The sequence below is a fragment of the Cyprinus carpio genome, chromosome B3 (assembly GCF_018340385.1).
Source record: "Cyprinus carpio isolate SPL01 chromosome B3, ASM1834038v1, whole genome shotgun sequence".
NCBI classification, from domain to species: domain Eukaryota; kingdom Metazoa; phylum Chordata; class Actinopteri; order Cypriniformes; family Cyprinidae; genus Cyprinus; species Cyprinus carpio.
Window position 1 is genome coordinate 34595213 of NC_056599.1, and position 16454 is coordinate 34611666.

A 16454-nucleotide genomic window follows, 5' to 3' on the forward strand; every position below is an offset into this window, starting at 1 on the left:
TATTGTGAATTGTTAAAATTCATAATATTTACAGGCTAAAACTGTGCATCTTTAAACATACTAAAGAAACAAAAATCAAAACTGCCGTGTCAACGTAGTCGAACATGGCGTTGACACAGTCAAATTTTACATATCCTTTTAAAAACTTTAGGCCCTGTCTGCCTTCCAAATGAATGAAGAATGTGAGACAAAGAGAAAATAACAGTTAGATAAATTCTCCAACAATGCATTATACTGTGGTAGATAAGCAGCGATTTATGTCTTTGTTTGGGAAACGCACACCTAATTACATTTATTCGCTCTGCTGATTCTTTTCCAAAGTGATTTCCAAGCACAAAATAGTAATAAGAATGCAACTATTAAAGAATCAGTGAAACACTACAAGGATGCAACAGCAATTGTGAATTTATCAGTTACGCTACAGACAAGACCCTGATACCAGAGCAAACATTTAGATATGCTGAGATTAGAAGATTTTGAAAGGTTTCTAGCAAGGTCTGTGAATAGATTAAATGCCACCAAGCACACTTTACACCCTTCAAATGGCAGACCTTTTCTTCTGAATGCTAATTCAAATACACCAACAAACAGCAGTGGTTGTTGGGTTTGGTAAGATCAGTGTGCTAACTCTGTTGCCATTTGTTGATGTTTGTTTTTACAGACCGAACATGTTCAGTCATGGTTGTCAGGTCATGAAATGTTTGAGCAATCTGGTATGATTTTCAACTCCAACAAACCCTGGAGTAATCTGACTTGATCACCATCTGTTGCCATAACAATGAGGTAAGCACAGGATATCACTTAAAATTCACAAGGCAGAACCAAAAGTCTTATATATGCTGTATATAACGTGTATAACTAATTTTAGAAGGTATCTCTGTATCATTTATTGATAAGCCCTAACAGTTTAATCCAGGTTTTTTAATTCAGTTTTATAATTCTGAAGCAAAGTGTTTGTGTTGTTCATAGTATTGCACACAATGCATTTTTAAGGTTTACATGGAATCAGAAACAAATCAATAACAAAAACTTGTGCCCATGCAGTGCTAAGGGCCCTTAAGAGCTTGTCACACAGCTCAATCTCATATGACAATGCCAATGCCCTGTGGTGTGAGTCTTAAAATACAATCTGAAGGACAACTGGGTAGAAATGCAGTACGATTTTAATCATGGACATGAAATTCAAGTCACAATCTTACATTACTGTCAATATGGTGTTTCATACAAGTGAAAATGAATCATACCCAAGTAATCCCAAGAATGTTTCACTATACACATCTCCAGGTTTTGTGCCATTTTATAAAACAATACTCCATGTTCAGCTATAAAAAATTACACATTATTATAATCAAATGCAGCTCACACAGACATACATTCAATTAATTTCACTCTAAAATCCAATGAAAAACAATGCAACAAAGCAAAAAAATGTTTATAGTGCTAAATATAGGCTTGATTTTCTTTAAGCAAAACATAAATTGTTCACAAAAGGGTTTGTGAGATTCACCCACATATAGAAGTTTTTTTGTTTTTTTTTTGTGACAGAAAAGTAAAAAGTGAAATCTCCAAATTATTTTCTTATTCCAGCCTGTCAAATAAGAAAGTTTATGTGTCTGATTATATTTCCATACTGAACTCCAGATGACATATGGTTTATAAAGTCAGTATAGGGTCGTATGGCAGTGAAACAAGAAGTATTTTTTTCTAATAAACGGTTCTTGGATGTCAAAACCTGTTCATGTCATTTGATGAAATAAGAAGCATTTGGTATGACATCCTTGGCTCTTGAGGCATAAATGACCCTAACTGAATGGCTACCATCAACTCTTGAGTAGGACATCTTGACCTCTCCATAACACAGTTATTCGAGCTAATGAATTTTAAATAATGGGATAATTATACAATATAAGGCTTTAGATAAACTAATTAATATTTTTGCATTCAAATAGTTAATAATATTGAGGTAATTGATTGGAACTCTCATTTCCTCATATACAGTAGGAGATGAAACAGGAAGCAAGGAATGTTCTGATATATAATAATAAAACACACCCTATAGATGGCACTTCAATAACCACTGAATTTATTTTTACAGTACATGTTTATGGTAATGAACACAACATGAAGGTAAACCAGGTTAATGTTCTAGTGGGCTTTCTGGCAAAACAATACAAAATAAAATACACCTAAATCTTTTTTCAGCCTTTTGACAATATTTAATATAAATCTTTAAAGTACATTACAGTACTTTAAAAACGGCCAAATACTTGAAGCAAAATCCAGAGTAAACAAGCAACTTTCATTTTCTTGGTTAAACTGGTCTCCTGGGTTAAGCTTGTGTTTCAATGTGGCTTTTCCATAACGTTGCTGAACTGTACTTACTGTGAGAAATATACTGATAAACCATTTAAAAAAATACAGATACAAAGTGTATGAGAAAATCTACTCTGGCTGAACAATGCATTAAACATGATTAAGCCAATCCTTAAAAGTGTTATAGAGCAACATAACGGGACATGTCACAGCATAACTGTGTTAAACAGAAAGAAAACTACAGAGACATTGAGATCATTAAACCCACTAATAATATATAGGTGGTGATATGCAAATATTTCATTTAAAACTTCAGTCTACATTACCTAATACATTCAAATCTATCCAAAAGTTTGAAAGTTAATTATATCAGTAAGTCATTTGGAAGCAAATGGGGCACAAATGACACTGTTTCCTGAGAAATACCGACCCACATATAAACTCATTTCTACTTTAATATTTTCAAAGGGAAACACTTTGAAAGATATACTTCACAATGAATTTTAGATTTCCTGAGAAAAACAACAAAAGGAGCCCAGAGTAAAAGTGAAAAAAGTCTGAGTTCAGTCCTTTACTCCTGCATAAAGAATGAGTCGGCAAAGTCTCTCTTTCCTCTACCCTTCTATTTCAGGCTCAGAGACGTCAATAGAAGGTCTTTCAAGTCCGCATAACACTGCAGCCTTATCATTTGTGGTTTCAGACCAAAAAGCTCCTGAATGATACAAATCCAATTAGACCGCATGCCTTCAGAGCTTCTGAATCTAGGTCATCGGTAAGGAAGTTCTCGTGTGCAAATAAAAGTGTACTCACGTTAACATTTTGGATGAGTCATATGGGTCAGTGCCTGGCTGGCAGAGTGGCCCAATGGACCCAGAAAACGAGCCTCTCATCTTTGAGTGTTTCTGCCCATGAGGCAGTTGATGAACTGCTTCATCACAGTGAGAACAATGATGCACACAGTGTTCTCATTACGAAAAATAATTGTCAGTGTGATTTGCTTCTCTGCACCCACAGTTGCATGGTTTGCTGATATGTGCAGTCCTGAGGGCATTATTTTAGAGTTCCCTTCAGAGCCTTCAGACTTCAGAGTCCCTCAAGAGCCTGCAACCTATTAGTGAAGTTAGGTCCAGTCTCATACAATATAGTATAGTCTCACAAAGTAATTATAAAAGTGTCATGGAACCCTTTCAAAATGTACTAATATGTACACTTTAGGTATTAATATGTACTTTTAAGGTAATAATAAAAATATGTACCTTTCATACCTTAAGGTCTTGCTCCAGTGACAGGTTTGTACCCTTTTTTACAATAATAGTATATTGTTATTGTTCATATAGCAGTTATGTTTGATGAAACAAAACCCACAAACATGACTGCAAAGATCAATTCCCATTATTTACAGAAATACATTTTTTTAATAGATGAGAGAGGTTTGCAAACAAACTTTGACGTTGGCTTGTCAAAGTCTTGTCTGAAAGTTTGAAATAACTTTGAAAAGCTTGAAGTTTGAAGATGTTATTAGAATGTTATTATGTTCTAGCACGTTGCTATAAGGCTTGACTGAACATGCTGATAACTTGTTTTAATATATTGCTTGCATGACTTAACATGTTGCTAGTAAAGTTTAACACATTTTATTATGATTTAGCATTGTTTAGCACATTGCTAGCATGAATTAGAACGTTTGGTCACACTTTATTTTAAGGTCCAATTCTCACTATTAACAAACCATTAACTATAATTTTGCCTCAATAACCTCCTAATTTGCTGCTTATTAATAGTTAGTAAGGTAGTCAGGTTTAGATACTGGGTAGGATTAGGAATGTAGAATATGGTCATGCAGAATAAGATTTTAATATGTGCTTTATAAGAAGTATTGATAATAACCAGAAAAGTTACTTGAACAGCAAATCAGCATATTATAATGATTTCTGACGGACAATGTGACTCTGAAGACTGTAGCAATGATGTTATATATACACATATACATACAGTCATGGCCAAAAATATCGGCACCCTTGGTAAATATGATCAAAGAAGGCTGTGAAAATTAATCTGCATTGTTAATCCTTTTGATCTTTTATTTTTTTTTTAAATCGCAAAAATCTAACCTTTCATTGGATAATAAGAATTTAAAATGGGGGAAATATCATTATGAAATGAATGTTTTTCTCAAATACACGTTGGACACAATTATTGGCACCCCTAGAAATTCTTACAAGTAAAATATCTCAGAAGTATATTCCCATTCATATTAACAATTTTGAGCACTCCAGGGTGATTATGAACATGAAATTATCCATCCAAGGCTTCCTGTTCCACAGAAATATAAATATGAGGGAAAACAAAGCCCAAATTCATACTGCTTGAGACTTGCATAAAAAAAAACATTAAAGCACAGTTTGTTTAATTTGTATCTTTTTAGTCTATTGTATTTGTTCCTTTGCATTTTTATTACTGACATTTTAATTAATTTCAATAATTTTGAGGACTTTTTGCTTTTTGTTTGAAATTCCGCTGGTCTCTATAATGTAGACATCATGGCAAGTCAAGTCTGCTTGATTGTCAATTCTTCCACATGTACAGTACATACATACAGAGAATTGAAATTGCGTTACTCTCAGACCCTTGGTGCATACAGATAACACTAACAGTAGAACATTAAATACAGATAATAAAATATAAAGTACAAGTATACAAATACACAAATAGGTCATGTAAAAAGAAAGATAAGTAAAGCAGCACGAGGCACATGGCAGATAGAGTGCAAACCAGTGAAGTAGACAGTGCAGATATAATGATTGTAGCAACCTTATTTACAGGAAATACATATTTGATATGTATCACTATCTTTAAATAAATCACTCATATAAAGTTTTTGGTCATATGGCCCCCTCATGATCCTGTTAAATAATCATGATTACAATATTGACCAAAATAATCGTGATTATGATTTTTGCCATATTCGAGCAGCCCTAGCCTATATTTCTGCTGGAGGTCCTGGACATCTTGTCTAGATACATGGCATCATAGATTCTATCAAATACCAACAGATAAAAAAATCGATAAGTGACTGACTCTGTTAGAAATCTTATAATGGGCCATGTTTGGATCTTCCAACCGTAATCCAAACACAAACCTCAAAAACAACACAAAAATGGGTCACTGAGCACAAAACCAAGCTTCTGCTATAGCCATTCCAGTCCTCTGACCTGAACCCTACAGAAAATGATTGTGGTGAACTGAAGAGGAGAAGCACCAATATGGAGCTGGGAATCTAAAGGGTCTGGAGTGATTCTGGATGAAGGAATGGTCTCTGATCTCTTGTCAGGTGTTCTCTAACATCATCAGACAATATAGGAGAACATTTAGAGCTGGCAAACGGGAGGTTTCAAAAGGTATTGAATAAAAGGGTGCCGTTAATTGTGGCCAATGTGTATTAGAGAAAAACATTTATTTCATTATGATATTTCCCGCCATTTTTAATTCTTATTATCCAATGAAAGGTTAGATTTTTGTGATTTTTTTAAAAATAAAGGATCAAAAGGATTAACAATGCAGATTCATTTTCACAGCCTTCTTTGATCATATTTACCAAGGGTGCCGATGTGTTTGGCCATGACTGTATGTATATATGTATATATATATATATATATATATATATATATATATATATATATATATATATATATATATATATGTTTTTTATATATTTTTTAAAGGGGAGGTCTTATCCTATTACATTTATTTTGCTTATTTACACTCGTAAAGAGTTGGACTCTCATGCTAAAAATGACCAAAATCTCAAAAAACAAGATGGACACATGAGTATTTATGTGCCAAATACACTACTTCAGAGTTGGTATAATTTCTGATTTTCTCTCTCTCTCTCTCTCTCATGTGTGGCCCTATATGACACCGTAAAGGGCACATTTCATTTTAAAAAGTTACGCATTCTCTTGACACTTTAGCTCCGCCCACAGCATGCCTCCTTCAGGAGCTCGGCTGTTTTAAGAGGAAAGCAGTACACCTAGATCCGTCTTTTATAAATCTGTAAAAAAAAAATAAAGACTCTTCGGAGATATGAAGCAATGCAATACTACACTATAAGTACTCAATATTACCATGAAATTGTAGAAACTATGTGTGTTATGTCCCCTTTAACTTCAAATCAGTGTGATACATTTTCCATTGAAGTATTTTTAAAGACCATTTGTAAAACGAATGGAAAATACTTTTGAAACCAAGGCTGCTGAGAAAACATACTGACGGCCACTGCTGTGCTCTTGACCCACTATATGAACATTCAGAATAAGTGTGCCATTGAGCTGAATTGACTACTTTTGCTCACTGAAACACTACTGCTCTATGATTGTCAACAGGATAATAAAATGCAGATGCAAGTGGATGACACATCACAGCGATACGTCTGGGTCAGATGTGTCATTTCAGCTGAAGCGGGTCTTTCAGCTACATCCACAGTCAGCACTGCTGCTGGTAAATATAAAAGATGTGGAACAGGAATATGATCTTTTGAAGAATCATATCCAGGCAACAAACAAGCTCTGAAACATGAAACTACTCACATTTAACCCTGTTTGCTGAAAGAAGTACATTGTGTCTTCTGTCATGGTTCATTTACTCCATTATGTATGAAATGCATTAAAGAAAATATGGTTACACTTTATTTTAAGGTGTCCTTGTTACAGTGTAATTATACATTTAATTACAGACTAATATTAATTAACTACATGTACTTATTATACAGTATGGTTAGGGTTAGGATTAGGGATTGGCTTATACTTGCATGTAATTATGCATAAATTATTGTTATTATAATAGTAAGAACATGTAATGTGTAACAAGGACACCTTCTCTACTATAGGAGAGGAAGAATTGTATAAACTTGTTAAATCATCTAAACCAACAACATGTATGTTAGACCCTATTCCATCTAAGCTCCTAAAAGAGGTGCTTCCAGAAGTCATAGATCCTCTTCTGACTATTATTAATTCCTCATTGTTATTAGGGTATGTCCCCAAAACCTTCAAACTGGCTGTTATTAAGCCTCTCATCAAAAAAACCACAACTTGACCCCAAAGAACTAGTTAATTATAGACCGATCTCGAATCTCCCTTTTCTTTCCAAGATACTAGAAAAGGTAGTATCCTCACAATTATATTCCTTCTTAGAGAAAAATGGCATATGTGAGGATTTCCAGTCAGGATTTAGACCGTATCATAGTACTGAGACTGCTCTCCTTAGAGTCACAAATAACCTGCTCTTATCGTCTGATCATGGTTGTATCTCTCTATTAGTGCTATTGGATCTTAGTGCTGCATTCGACACTATTGACCACACTATTCTTTTGCATAGACTAGAACACTTTGTTGGCATTAATGGAAGTGCATTAGCATGGTTTAAATCATATTTATATGACCGGCATCAATTCGTAGCAGTGAATGAAGAGGTATCACAGGTGCAGAATGGAGTACCGCAAGGCTCAGTACTAGGGCCGTTACTCTTCACGCTTTACATGTTACCCTTGGGAAATATCATCAGGAAACACGGTGTTAGCTTTCACTGTAATGCTGATGATACTCAGCTCTATATTTCTTCGCCACCCCGGTGAAACATACCAATTTGAAAAACTAACGGAATGCATAGTCGATATAAAAAACTGGATGACGAGTAATTTCTTACTGCTAAATTCTGAAAAAACAGAGGTGTTAATTATAGGGCCAAAAAGCTCTGCATGTAATAACCTAGAACGCTGTCTAAGACTTGATGGCTGCTCTGTCAATTCTTCTTTATCAGTTAGGAACCTAGGTGTGCTATTGGATAGCAACTTTTCCTTAGAAAGCCACGTTTCTAGCATTTGTAAAACTGCATTTTTCCATCTCAAAAATATATCTAAATTATGGCCTGTGCTCTCAATGTCAAATGCAGAAATGTTAATCCATGCGTTTATGACCTCAAGGTTAGACTATTGTAATGCTCTATTGGGTGGTTGTTCTGCACGCTTAGTAAACTCGAGTAACTAGTAACTCCAGTTAGTCCAAAATGCAGCAGCTAGAGTTCTTACTAGAACCAGGAAGTATGATCATATTAGCCCGGTCCTGTCAACGCTGCACTGGCTCCCTATCAAACATCGTATAGATTTTAAAATCTTGCTTATTACTTATAAAGCCCTGAATGGTTTAGCACCTCAGTATTTTAACAAGCTCTTGTTACATTATAGTCCTCCACGTCCGCTCCGTTCTCAAAACTCTGCCAATTTGATAATACCTAGAATATCAAAGTCAACTGCGGGCGGCAGATCCTTCTCCTATATAGCGCCCAAACTCTGGAATAACTTACCTAACATTGTTCGGGAGGCAGACACACTCTTGCAGTTTAAATCTAGATTGCAGCCTGGAATTGAACTGCTGGTTTCGTCTGGCCAGAGGAGAACTGGCCCCCCAACTGAGCCTGGTTTCTCTCAAGGTTTTTTTCTCCATTCTGTCACTGATGGAGTTTTGGTTCCTTGCCGCTGTCGCCTCTGGCTTGCTTAGTTGGAGACACTTCATTTACAGCGATATCGTTGACTTGATTGCAAATTATTGCACAGATACTATTTAAACTGTTCATTTCATTTTTCAATTCATTTTAGTGAATTGATTCAAACTATTTAAGCAATCTACCATGAATTAGAATTTTCTATTTATTACAATGTTTTAGTAGCAATATCTGTAAGTAAAGATTTTATGGTTTGGTACATAAAAATATGGTTTGTGCATGCATAGAATGGTTTAATGTCTTTTTTTTTTTGTTTTGTTTGATTAGATTTTTATTTTTTTTAGTTAGTGACGGATTTTTTTTAGATTATTGAGGATAATTTTTGGTAGTTTCAAGATATTTTTAATGATATTTATACTAGATTTTTTTCTAGATCTTGTTGGCCAGACTTATTAAAAAAAAAAGGGGAGAAAACGCCACATGTTAGAATAATTTGCATCTCATGAATCATGCTATGTTTGCAAATAAGTCCGATGATGTTGATCCACTTATTAAAATAATAATAATAAGAAGAAGAAGAAGAACATTAATAATAATTAAAAGGCATTATTACCTAATGTCTGGGTAGAAACAGCATTACTCTTGGAGTCTTTAAACAGATTGTTTAAGCCTCTACAAACACACATCACATGCTTCACAAACACACATACACACACACACACACACACACACACACACACACACACACACACACACACACACACACACACACCCCTCCATGCAGCACATTATCCTTCTGTAGGTCTCTTCCTTACTCATCTAATGAGTAAATTACTGTTCAGTGAGAGGAGAAAGAGCTGTTCACCTTTAGCCCTTAAAGCAACCCTTTCATTATTCACAACATCATCAGCTGTTGCCTGAACCTCTGAGAGTCATATCTATTCAGACTGAGACTCATCAGAATTATGGATCCAAACTCCAGAACATATTTACGTTTACTTTAAAAGCACCATTAAAATGCACATCATATGCAAGCATGCACATTTCATATACAAGGTCACTTAAATTTGTGAATTGCCCCATTACACATATGCTTCATGAACAGAAAATGAAACCTTATGACAAGATTTTTTTTTGTTGCTTTTTTGTTTTCTAAAAATAAAAATAAATCATCATCATTTAAAAGTAAAGAATCTGTGTTTTTGTCTGCATCAGCATTATAGCCAATATAAGTACAACTGAGAGAAACTGCAGTGTTACATGAGAAAGACGTAGGACAATATAAAGAAAACAGACCATTTTAACACAATGGTGCTTATTATGTGATAGTACATGCTCTGAATTGAGCCCTAATGAAAGGATTTTCAGTGGTATTCTAGCATCTGAGGCCGAGACACATGAAAGAACCGGCAGCTGAGCCGCACATACGAGCACATCAGTGTTGGGGGTGGGGAGAGTAAACCAGTGAAATTACCTTATATGCTTAACGGTTCTAATGCCAACTATTGATGCACTGCTTCTGTCTTTTTAAAATTAGTGTTTCACTGATTTGTGATTTACCTGTGAAATTGTACAGTGTGCAAATTCACTAATGCATTTTTAAACATTTTCAGGAAAAACGCATCTCATAAACAGAAAATAAAGCCACGCACCTCCTTCGCTTTAAATCCAAGCAACTGGCATTTGCCTTAAAAAAACTGTCTCAGGATCATGATGTGTTTTTTTTTTCTAAAACATAGCATGCATCCTAAACCGAATCTTGTACATGACAGATTTGAAATGCGCTATGGGCAAAAAATGTACACTTCAAGAAGATTGCCTTCTCCTTGAAGGATACACTCTAGTGCACTCACGAAAGCCAGTATGTGAAGAAAAACACCCGAGATGCCTGAACAATGCAGCTCACTGATTGTAGTGCACAGTATAGATTAGCATATTGTTTTAATGACTGCTGCTGTTTATGTTACTTCAGGCAAAACCTGCTGCAATGAATTTACATACAATATCATTCACATATGTGCCATATAGTATCAGAAGATCAGATGTACTACTGCTGGACAATACTTTACGATGCGCATGCAAACACAAAAACTGGCAAAATGGGAATTCAAGGTCTTATTCTAAAACACCCGGGCAAACCAGCGTATTCAAGGCGCAAAACACATCTGACAGCTCTCCACTAGATCACCCCTCTTCAACAGCAAGCGCTTATATTGCATCTGCATATTGTCTTATGATTGGCCAGTGGTTTAACAACAGGAGATGCTGCTGCGAGCTGATTGGCTGAGCTCTGAAGGGGCCGTGGAGTCCCTGCAATTGAGAAAGGCCATAAATAGGGCATGAGAACACACAAATCACAGATGCAGCTGCAACAGCTTACCATTTGACATTTCACACACTCTGAGACAGCTACGAGATCGAGAAGTTTAAAGCCTTTACAGGAAGCTGCAGATCTTGGCTTTGGGACTGGAATCATGTCTCTGGAAGTGAAGGAAAAGACAGAAGTGCGCTTGGTGTTCATGGGAGCCGCAGGTGTGGGAAAAACAGCACTGATTAAACGCTTCCTACAAGACAGCTTTGACCCCAAACATCGGCGCACAGTTGAGGAGCTCCACAGCAAGGAGTATGAGGTGGCTGGAGTCAAAGTGACCATTAACATCATGGACACGAGCGGCAGCTACTCCTTCCCAGCCATGCGAAAGCTCTCCATCCAGAATGGAGATGCATTTGCCCTGGTCTACTCCGTGGATGACCCCGAATCCCTAGAAGCCGTCAAGAGACTGCGTGAGGAAATCCTGGAGGTCAAGGAGGACAAGTTCACACCCATCGTGGTGGTGGGCAACAAAAAAGACCGACTGCATGAACGAAGGGTATCGGCGGATGATGTGCTGGTGAAGGTGGAACTGGACTGGAACAACTGTTTTCTGGAGGCCTCGGCTAAAGAAAACGAAAACGTGATGGAGGTGTTCAAGGAGCTGCTCCAGCAAGCAAACCTCCCAAGCCATCTCAGCCCAGCTTTACGCCGTCGCAGAGAGACCATTCCCAAGGACACGAGCCTGCGACCACCCATGAATAAGACCAACAGCTGTTCTGTCTCCTAAAGCTGGTAAGAAAAAGATTAGCGAGAGCAGAAAGGGTTGACCTGCTTCTCAACGCCAATGTTGAAGCAAAGTGAAGATGTGGAAGGTTCTTTGAAGGCAAGCAAAGATGCTTTTGTTACATAGCGCAACTTCCCCTAATCCTGCTCCAAAATCAGCATCCTCCACAGTGATGAAGGAAAAGGGACATTGATTACAGATAAAGGGGAGAATGATCAAAGGACAATGAATTGTTGCATTTGTGCAAAGAATCTCTTGAATGTTTTGACAGTGGTTTTGAGTTCCTGAAGTTCAGTTGTGTGATCTGTGTAAAGAGCTACTGCAATATTCAATCATGTATGTGTCAAAACGCTCTGACTTTGCAATATTGTAATGCCGTAGCATTAAGGTTTTTTCTTTTTCTTTTTTTTTTTTTACCATAATTTAAAATTTGACTGTATGACATTCTTTGGTTTACAAATCATTGCACCAAGTATTGAAGTCACGGTGTCCATTTTTCAAAATGTTTGGCGCTGTGCACATGCACTTTTACTCTGTTGAAAACTTATATGATGCACTGGTGTCTTTTTCTTTCTTTCTTTTTTATTAACTCAATTTCTTTGGGGGATTTTGTACAGTTTTGATTTGCTGTAACGTAAAGGAACAATAAAAAGAAAACTAATGGTACCTCAAAGGCTTTCTGACTGGTAATTATCTTGAGAGAATTAATAAGTATATATATATATATATAGTCATTTTATATAAAATCAAAAAGTAAAAATATCTAAATTTTAAGTATGCGTCTTTAAGGCACTTATATGCACCCTTTATAGGTAAATAAATGTGTACCTTTTAAAAGTATACTAATCTATTTAAGTTATATTTAAATATAACTATATAAATGCATTCATATATTTTATTTTTGTCTAACCATTTCCAAATAGCTAATTAGAAGCTTTTAAGATCATGAAAAATAAATCCAATCCAGTGTCGTCAAATTGTGTCCAGATTTTAATAAATTATAAATTTATATGAGTCCTAAAATCCAAGGAGCAATCAAAAATCAAGTGGCTGCCACAGCTCAAATTGCATGTTCGCAAGTATGCAGTGGGGATCCTACAGGATTTGTCATATATTGCCATCTTGTGGTGCATCAGATGATTGAAGCTTATCATTTCTCATGCCATGATGTGGAGTGAATGCAGTGACAATAAAGCAACGAGGAAATGTGTTGTGTTTAACAAAGGCTCATTGTTCCTTATACACGCACAACAGGATGTCAAATAGTTCCTAAAACCGTCACAGTTAATGACCTATTGAATGAAAATGCAGGACCCATTTTATGCATGTTTCCTATGCAGCATGTAACTGCAAACAGGATCATACAACTTTACATTGAAATGTCTACTGCATAACAGTAAAAAGAGAAAGTGGGCTGGGTGTCTGGGGTCTAAAGAAATTCCTTTTTCTCACTCTGAAGGTGTAAAGATCTTGGAGTTTGGGCAGGGGGGCACGAATGAACCAGTAAACAGTCTGGCCGCAGTAGTCTGATTTGGTGGCTGAACACAGGACAAACTCGATGGCCGAGCAGAACTGTGAACAGCTCCTGTGGCATACTGAACTTCCTTAACTGGGTGGGAAGTACATTCTCTGCTGGCCCTTTCTGATTCTAATACACATGTATTCAAACAGAATAAATGTACTTGAGAAGCAGCACTGCTGAAGGCATTTTATTTTATTTTATTAAAAATTTAAATTTGACATGCATTACCCACCCTCAGGTCATCCATGATGTAAATGGGCGTTTCTTCATCAGAACAGATTTGGAGAACTGTAGCATTGCATCACTTACTCCATGCAATGGATCCACTGAAGTGAATGGGTGCCATTAGAATGAGTCCAAAAAGCTGATAAAAACATCACGCCAATCCACACCACTCCACCAATTAATGTCTTGTGAAGGGACAAGTTGCATGTTTATAATAAACAAATCCATCAAGACATTTGCATTGCTTTCATTCCATTGTTTCTGCCAAAGATACTATAGCCCCCAATTCATAAAATTGCTTTCTCCTGTGATAAAGTCATCTCTTTTGAATCAGATGAGAAATATGCAGATTAAGCACCATTTACAAGTGAAAAAAGTCCAAGCTCTAAACAAACATGTAAGTAGACTTTGATTTGAAAGGACAACAAGGGATGGACGTTTTCATTGGAGGATGCATTATTATGGATTAAGGAGATGTTTTTGGCCAGAATGGACAGTTTAAAGTTAAAAACAACATGATGGACTTGTTTGATATATGGCTTTTTAGTTCACGAGACATTAATTGATGGACTGGAGTGGTGTGGGTTATTGTGATTTTTCACCAGCTGTTTGAACTCTCATTTTGACAGCACCCATTCACTGCGGAGGTGAACAAGTGATGGAATGCTACATTTATCAAAATGAACGAAACAATTAAAATTTATTTTTGGGTGAACTATTCCTTTAAGACTTGTTTTCATTGACTTTAATTTTTTTCTACACTTTTGTGTACTTAAAACAAGTGAAATATGCCAATGCAGCAACCGAAAATAAAATGGTGAAAAATATTTCATTGTTTCTGACACACAGAAAGCTACTGTATTATTTCACAGAAGACTTGTAATATAAAGCACAAGTCAAATGAACTGCTACCAAGTAATTTTTTTGTCCTTTTTGGATCTTTTCAAAATGAATCATGCACTTTGCACTGAAACAAGTAAATCTTACATTGTACCTAACATCTCTTTTTGAGTTAAGTCAGTCATGCAGGTTTGATACAATTTTCCCTGTAATAAAGTTTCACAAAATGTCTATGCACTAAAATACAGTTAGCCATTTAGACACACAAACCGTGAATATTTCCCCTTTCATACGAACAGTAGATACAAGGTGTATTGTTTCCTGAGGCCAAAAGCGGGAAGTGCTGCACGTCTAGTTCCTCTTTGAGTCTGGTTTAAACACACAGCTGTCTGTTCATCAGCTCTGACCTACAGTCATCCTCACAGAGATAAGTGCTGCTCTCTCAACACAGCTTTGTTTCACAGATAACAGAGGTTTAGCCCTGCTGCAGCTGGAGAACAACTGGAGGTATGTGTTTTTTATCTTTGCTACATGTTTACACAACTTTCATTGTTCTTTTGCAATGTTAAGATCCTTGACAAAGCTATATATCTGACTGTTAATAAAAAGGTCATATTTAATCATTTTAAACAGTTCTGTAATGATCTCTGAGTGGTAAATCGTACATAATCAGATTAAAATGTCTAATTGTGTCATGTCATGACTTTCTGTTTTCCGTACATAATGTACAGAACATAAATATTGATATTTTGGTAGAGTGTTGGTTGCCAAATACTTTTGATGGCCATTGAATTCCACTGGAGAAACAAACATAAAAATTCTCAATCATATTTTTTATGTTTCACAGAAAGAAAAGGAAGGGAAGAAAGAGAAAGTAAAATACATTTTAATTTTCATTGAACCAATGAAATGTCTGTGTGGCGTTTCACTTCAAGAAAATTTAAATTGTAAAACCATCAAGATGTTTCAAATTAATCCAAACGTTTCACTTCAAGAAAATTTAAATTGTAAAACCATCAAGATGTTTCAAATTAATCCAAATTAAAGGAGATATATATATATAAATTATGTATACATCATGGTAGTATTTATTGCACTGTTTTTTATTTTTAAATATTTTGTTGTTTTTTTAATTAAAAAAATAATAATAATACTGTACTGTAATACTGACATTGTCATTCACAATAGAAAATCTAATTTAAAAAGTGCAGATGCATTGTGGTAATGACAACAGTCAAAAATATGTCAATGCTAAATATTTTAATTATCTTTATAAAATGCTATTTTCTTTATGCAAAAAATATATTTTATTTACTGAGTCCAGAACATTTTTTCTTGAGTTTTGTTTGAGTCCCTTGACTTGGTCTAAGCTCCTCAGTGTCATGTGAACAAACCTGAGGAGTTTAGAGCAAGTAAAGGGTCTTTTACCAACTCATCCTCTAAAACTGAAGACCACTGATGACATCACATCCTGATGGACATTTTCAAATGCATAACGTCCCCTTGTATTATTTTTTTCAATAAAGATACACTTGAGCAGCGTGAAGCAAATCACTTGTGTTTATTTACAAAAATAAGATTGCAAAGCAACAGCAGATACAACACACTGTGGCAAAACCGTATGTTCTCCGTAAGATTGGACCATATTTGCACTATTGCAAAAATATCACTAGAACAGCTCTGAATAAGGTTGCCATAGCAACCACTCGCTAGCTCTCACAGAGTGAGGCACTGAGAAACGGCTAGTCGACGTACAATTCAGAAACACAGAGAAGTGGAAGACAACGTTAAAAGAAAGAAGTGTAGCTGTGCTTCAAACAGACAATGAGCGGCGGCTCGATGGCAGAGACAAACACAAACAGAGGAAGTACAGGGACGTCCGTCAGTGATCCCGGTCTACCTGATACACAAAACTCATGCATTGTGGTTATCAGCTTACCAGTCGGTTTTACAATCCT

At 35.9% G+C, this 16454-nt stretch overlaps 1 protein-coding gene across 1 annotated transcript; it reads left to right on the forward strand.

The window, feature by feature from the left end:
- Positions 1–11157: 11157 nt before the first annotated feature.
- Positions 11158–12331, forward strand: LOC109054382 (GTP-binding protein Rhes-like). Its single transcript, XM_042720910.1, has one exon. The coding sequence runs from the start codon at positions 11286–11288 to the stop codon at positions 11910–11912; it is 627 nt and encodes a 208-aa protein (XP_042576844.1). The 5' UTR covers positions 11158–11285; the 3' UTR covers positions 11913–12331.
- The last annotated feature ends 4123 nt before the right edge of the window (positions 12332–16454 follow it).

Bases quoted from the DNA above. Each gene is read 5' to 3' on its own strand.
- LOC109054382 (XM_042720910.1), top strand. From the start codon at position 11,286: ATGTCTCTGGAAGTGAAGGAAAAGACAGAAGTGCGCTTGGTGTTCATG.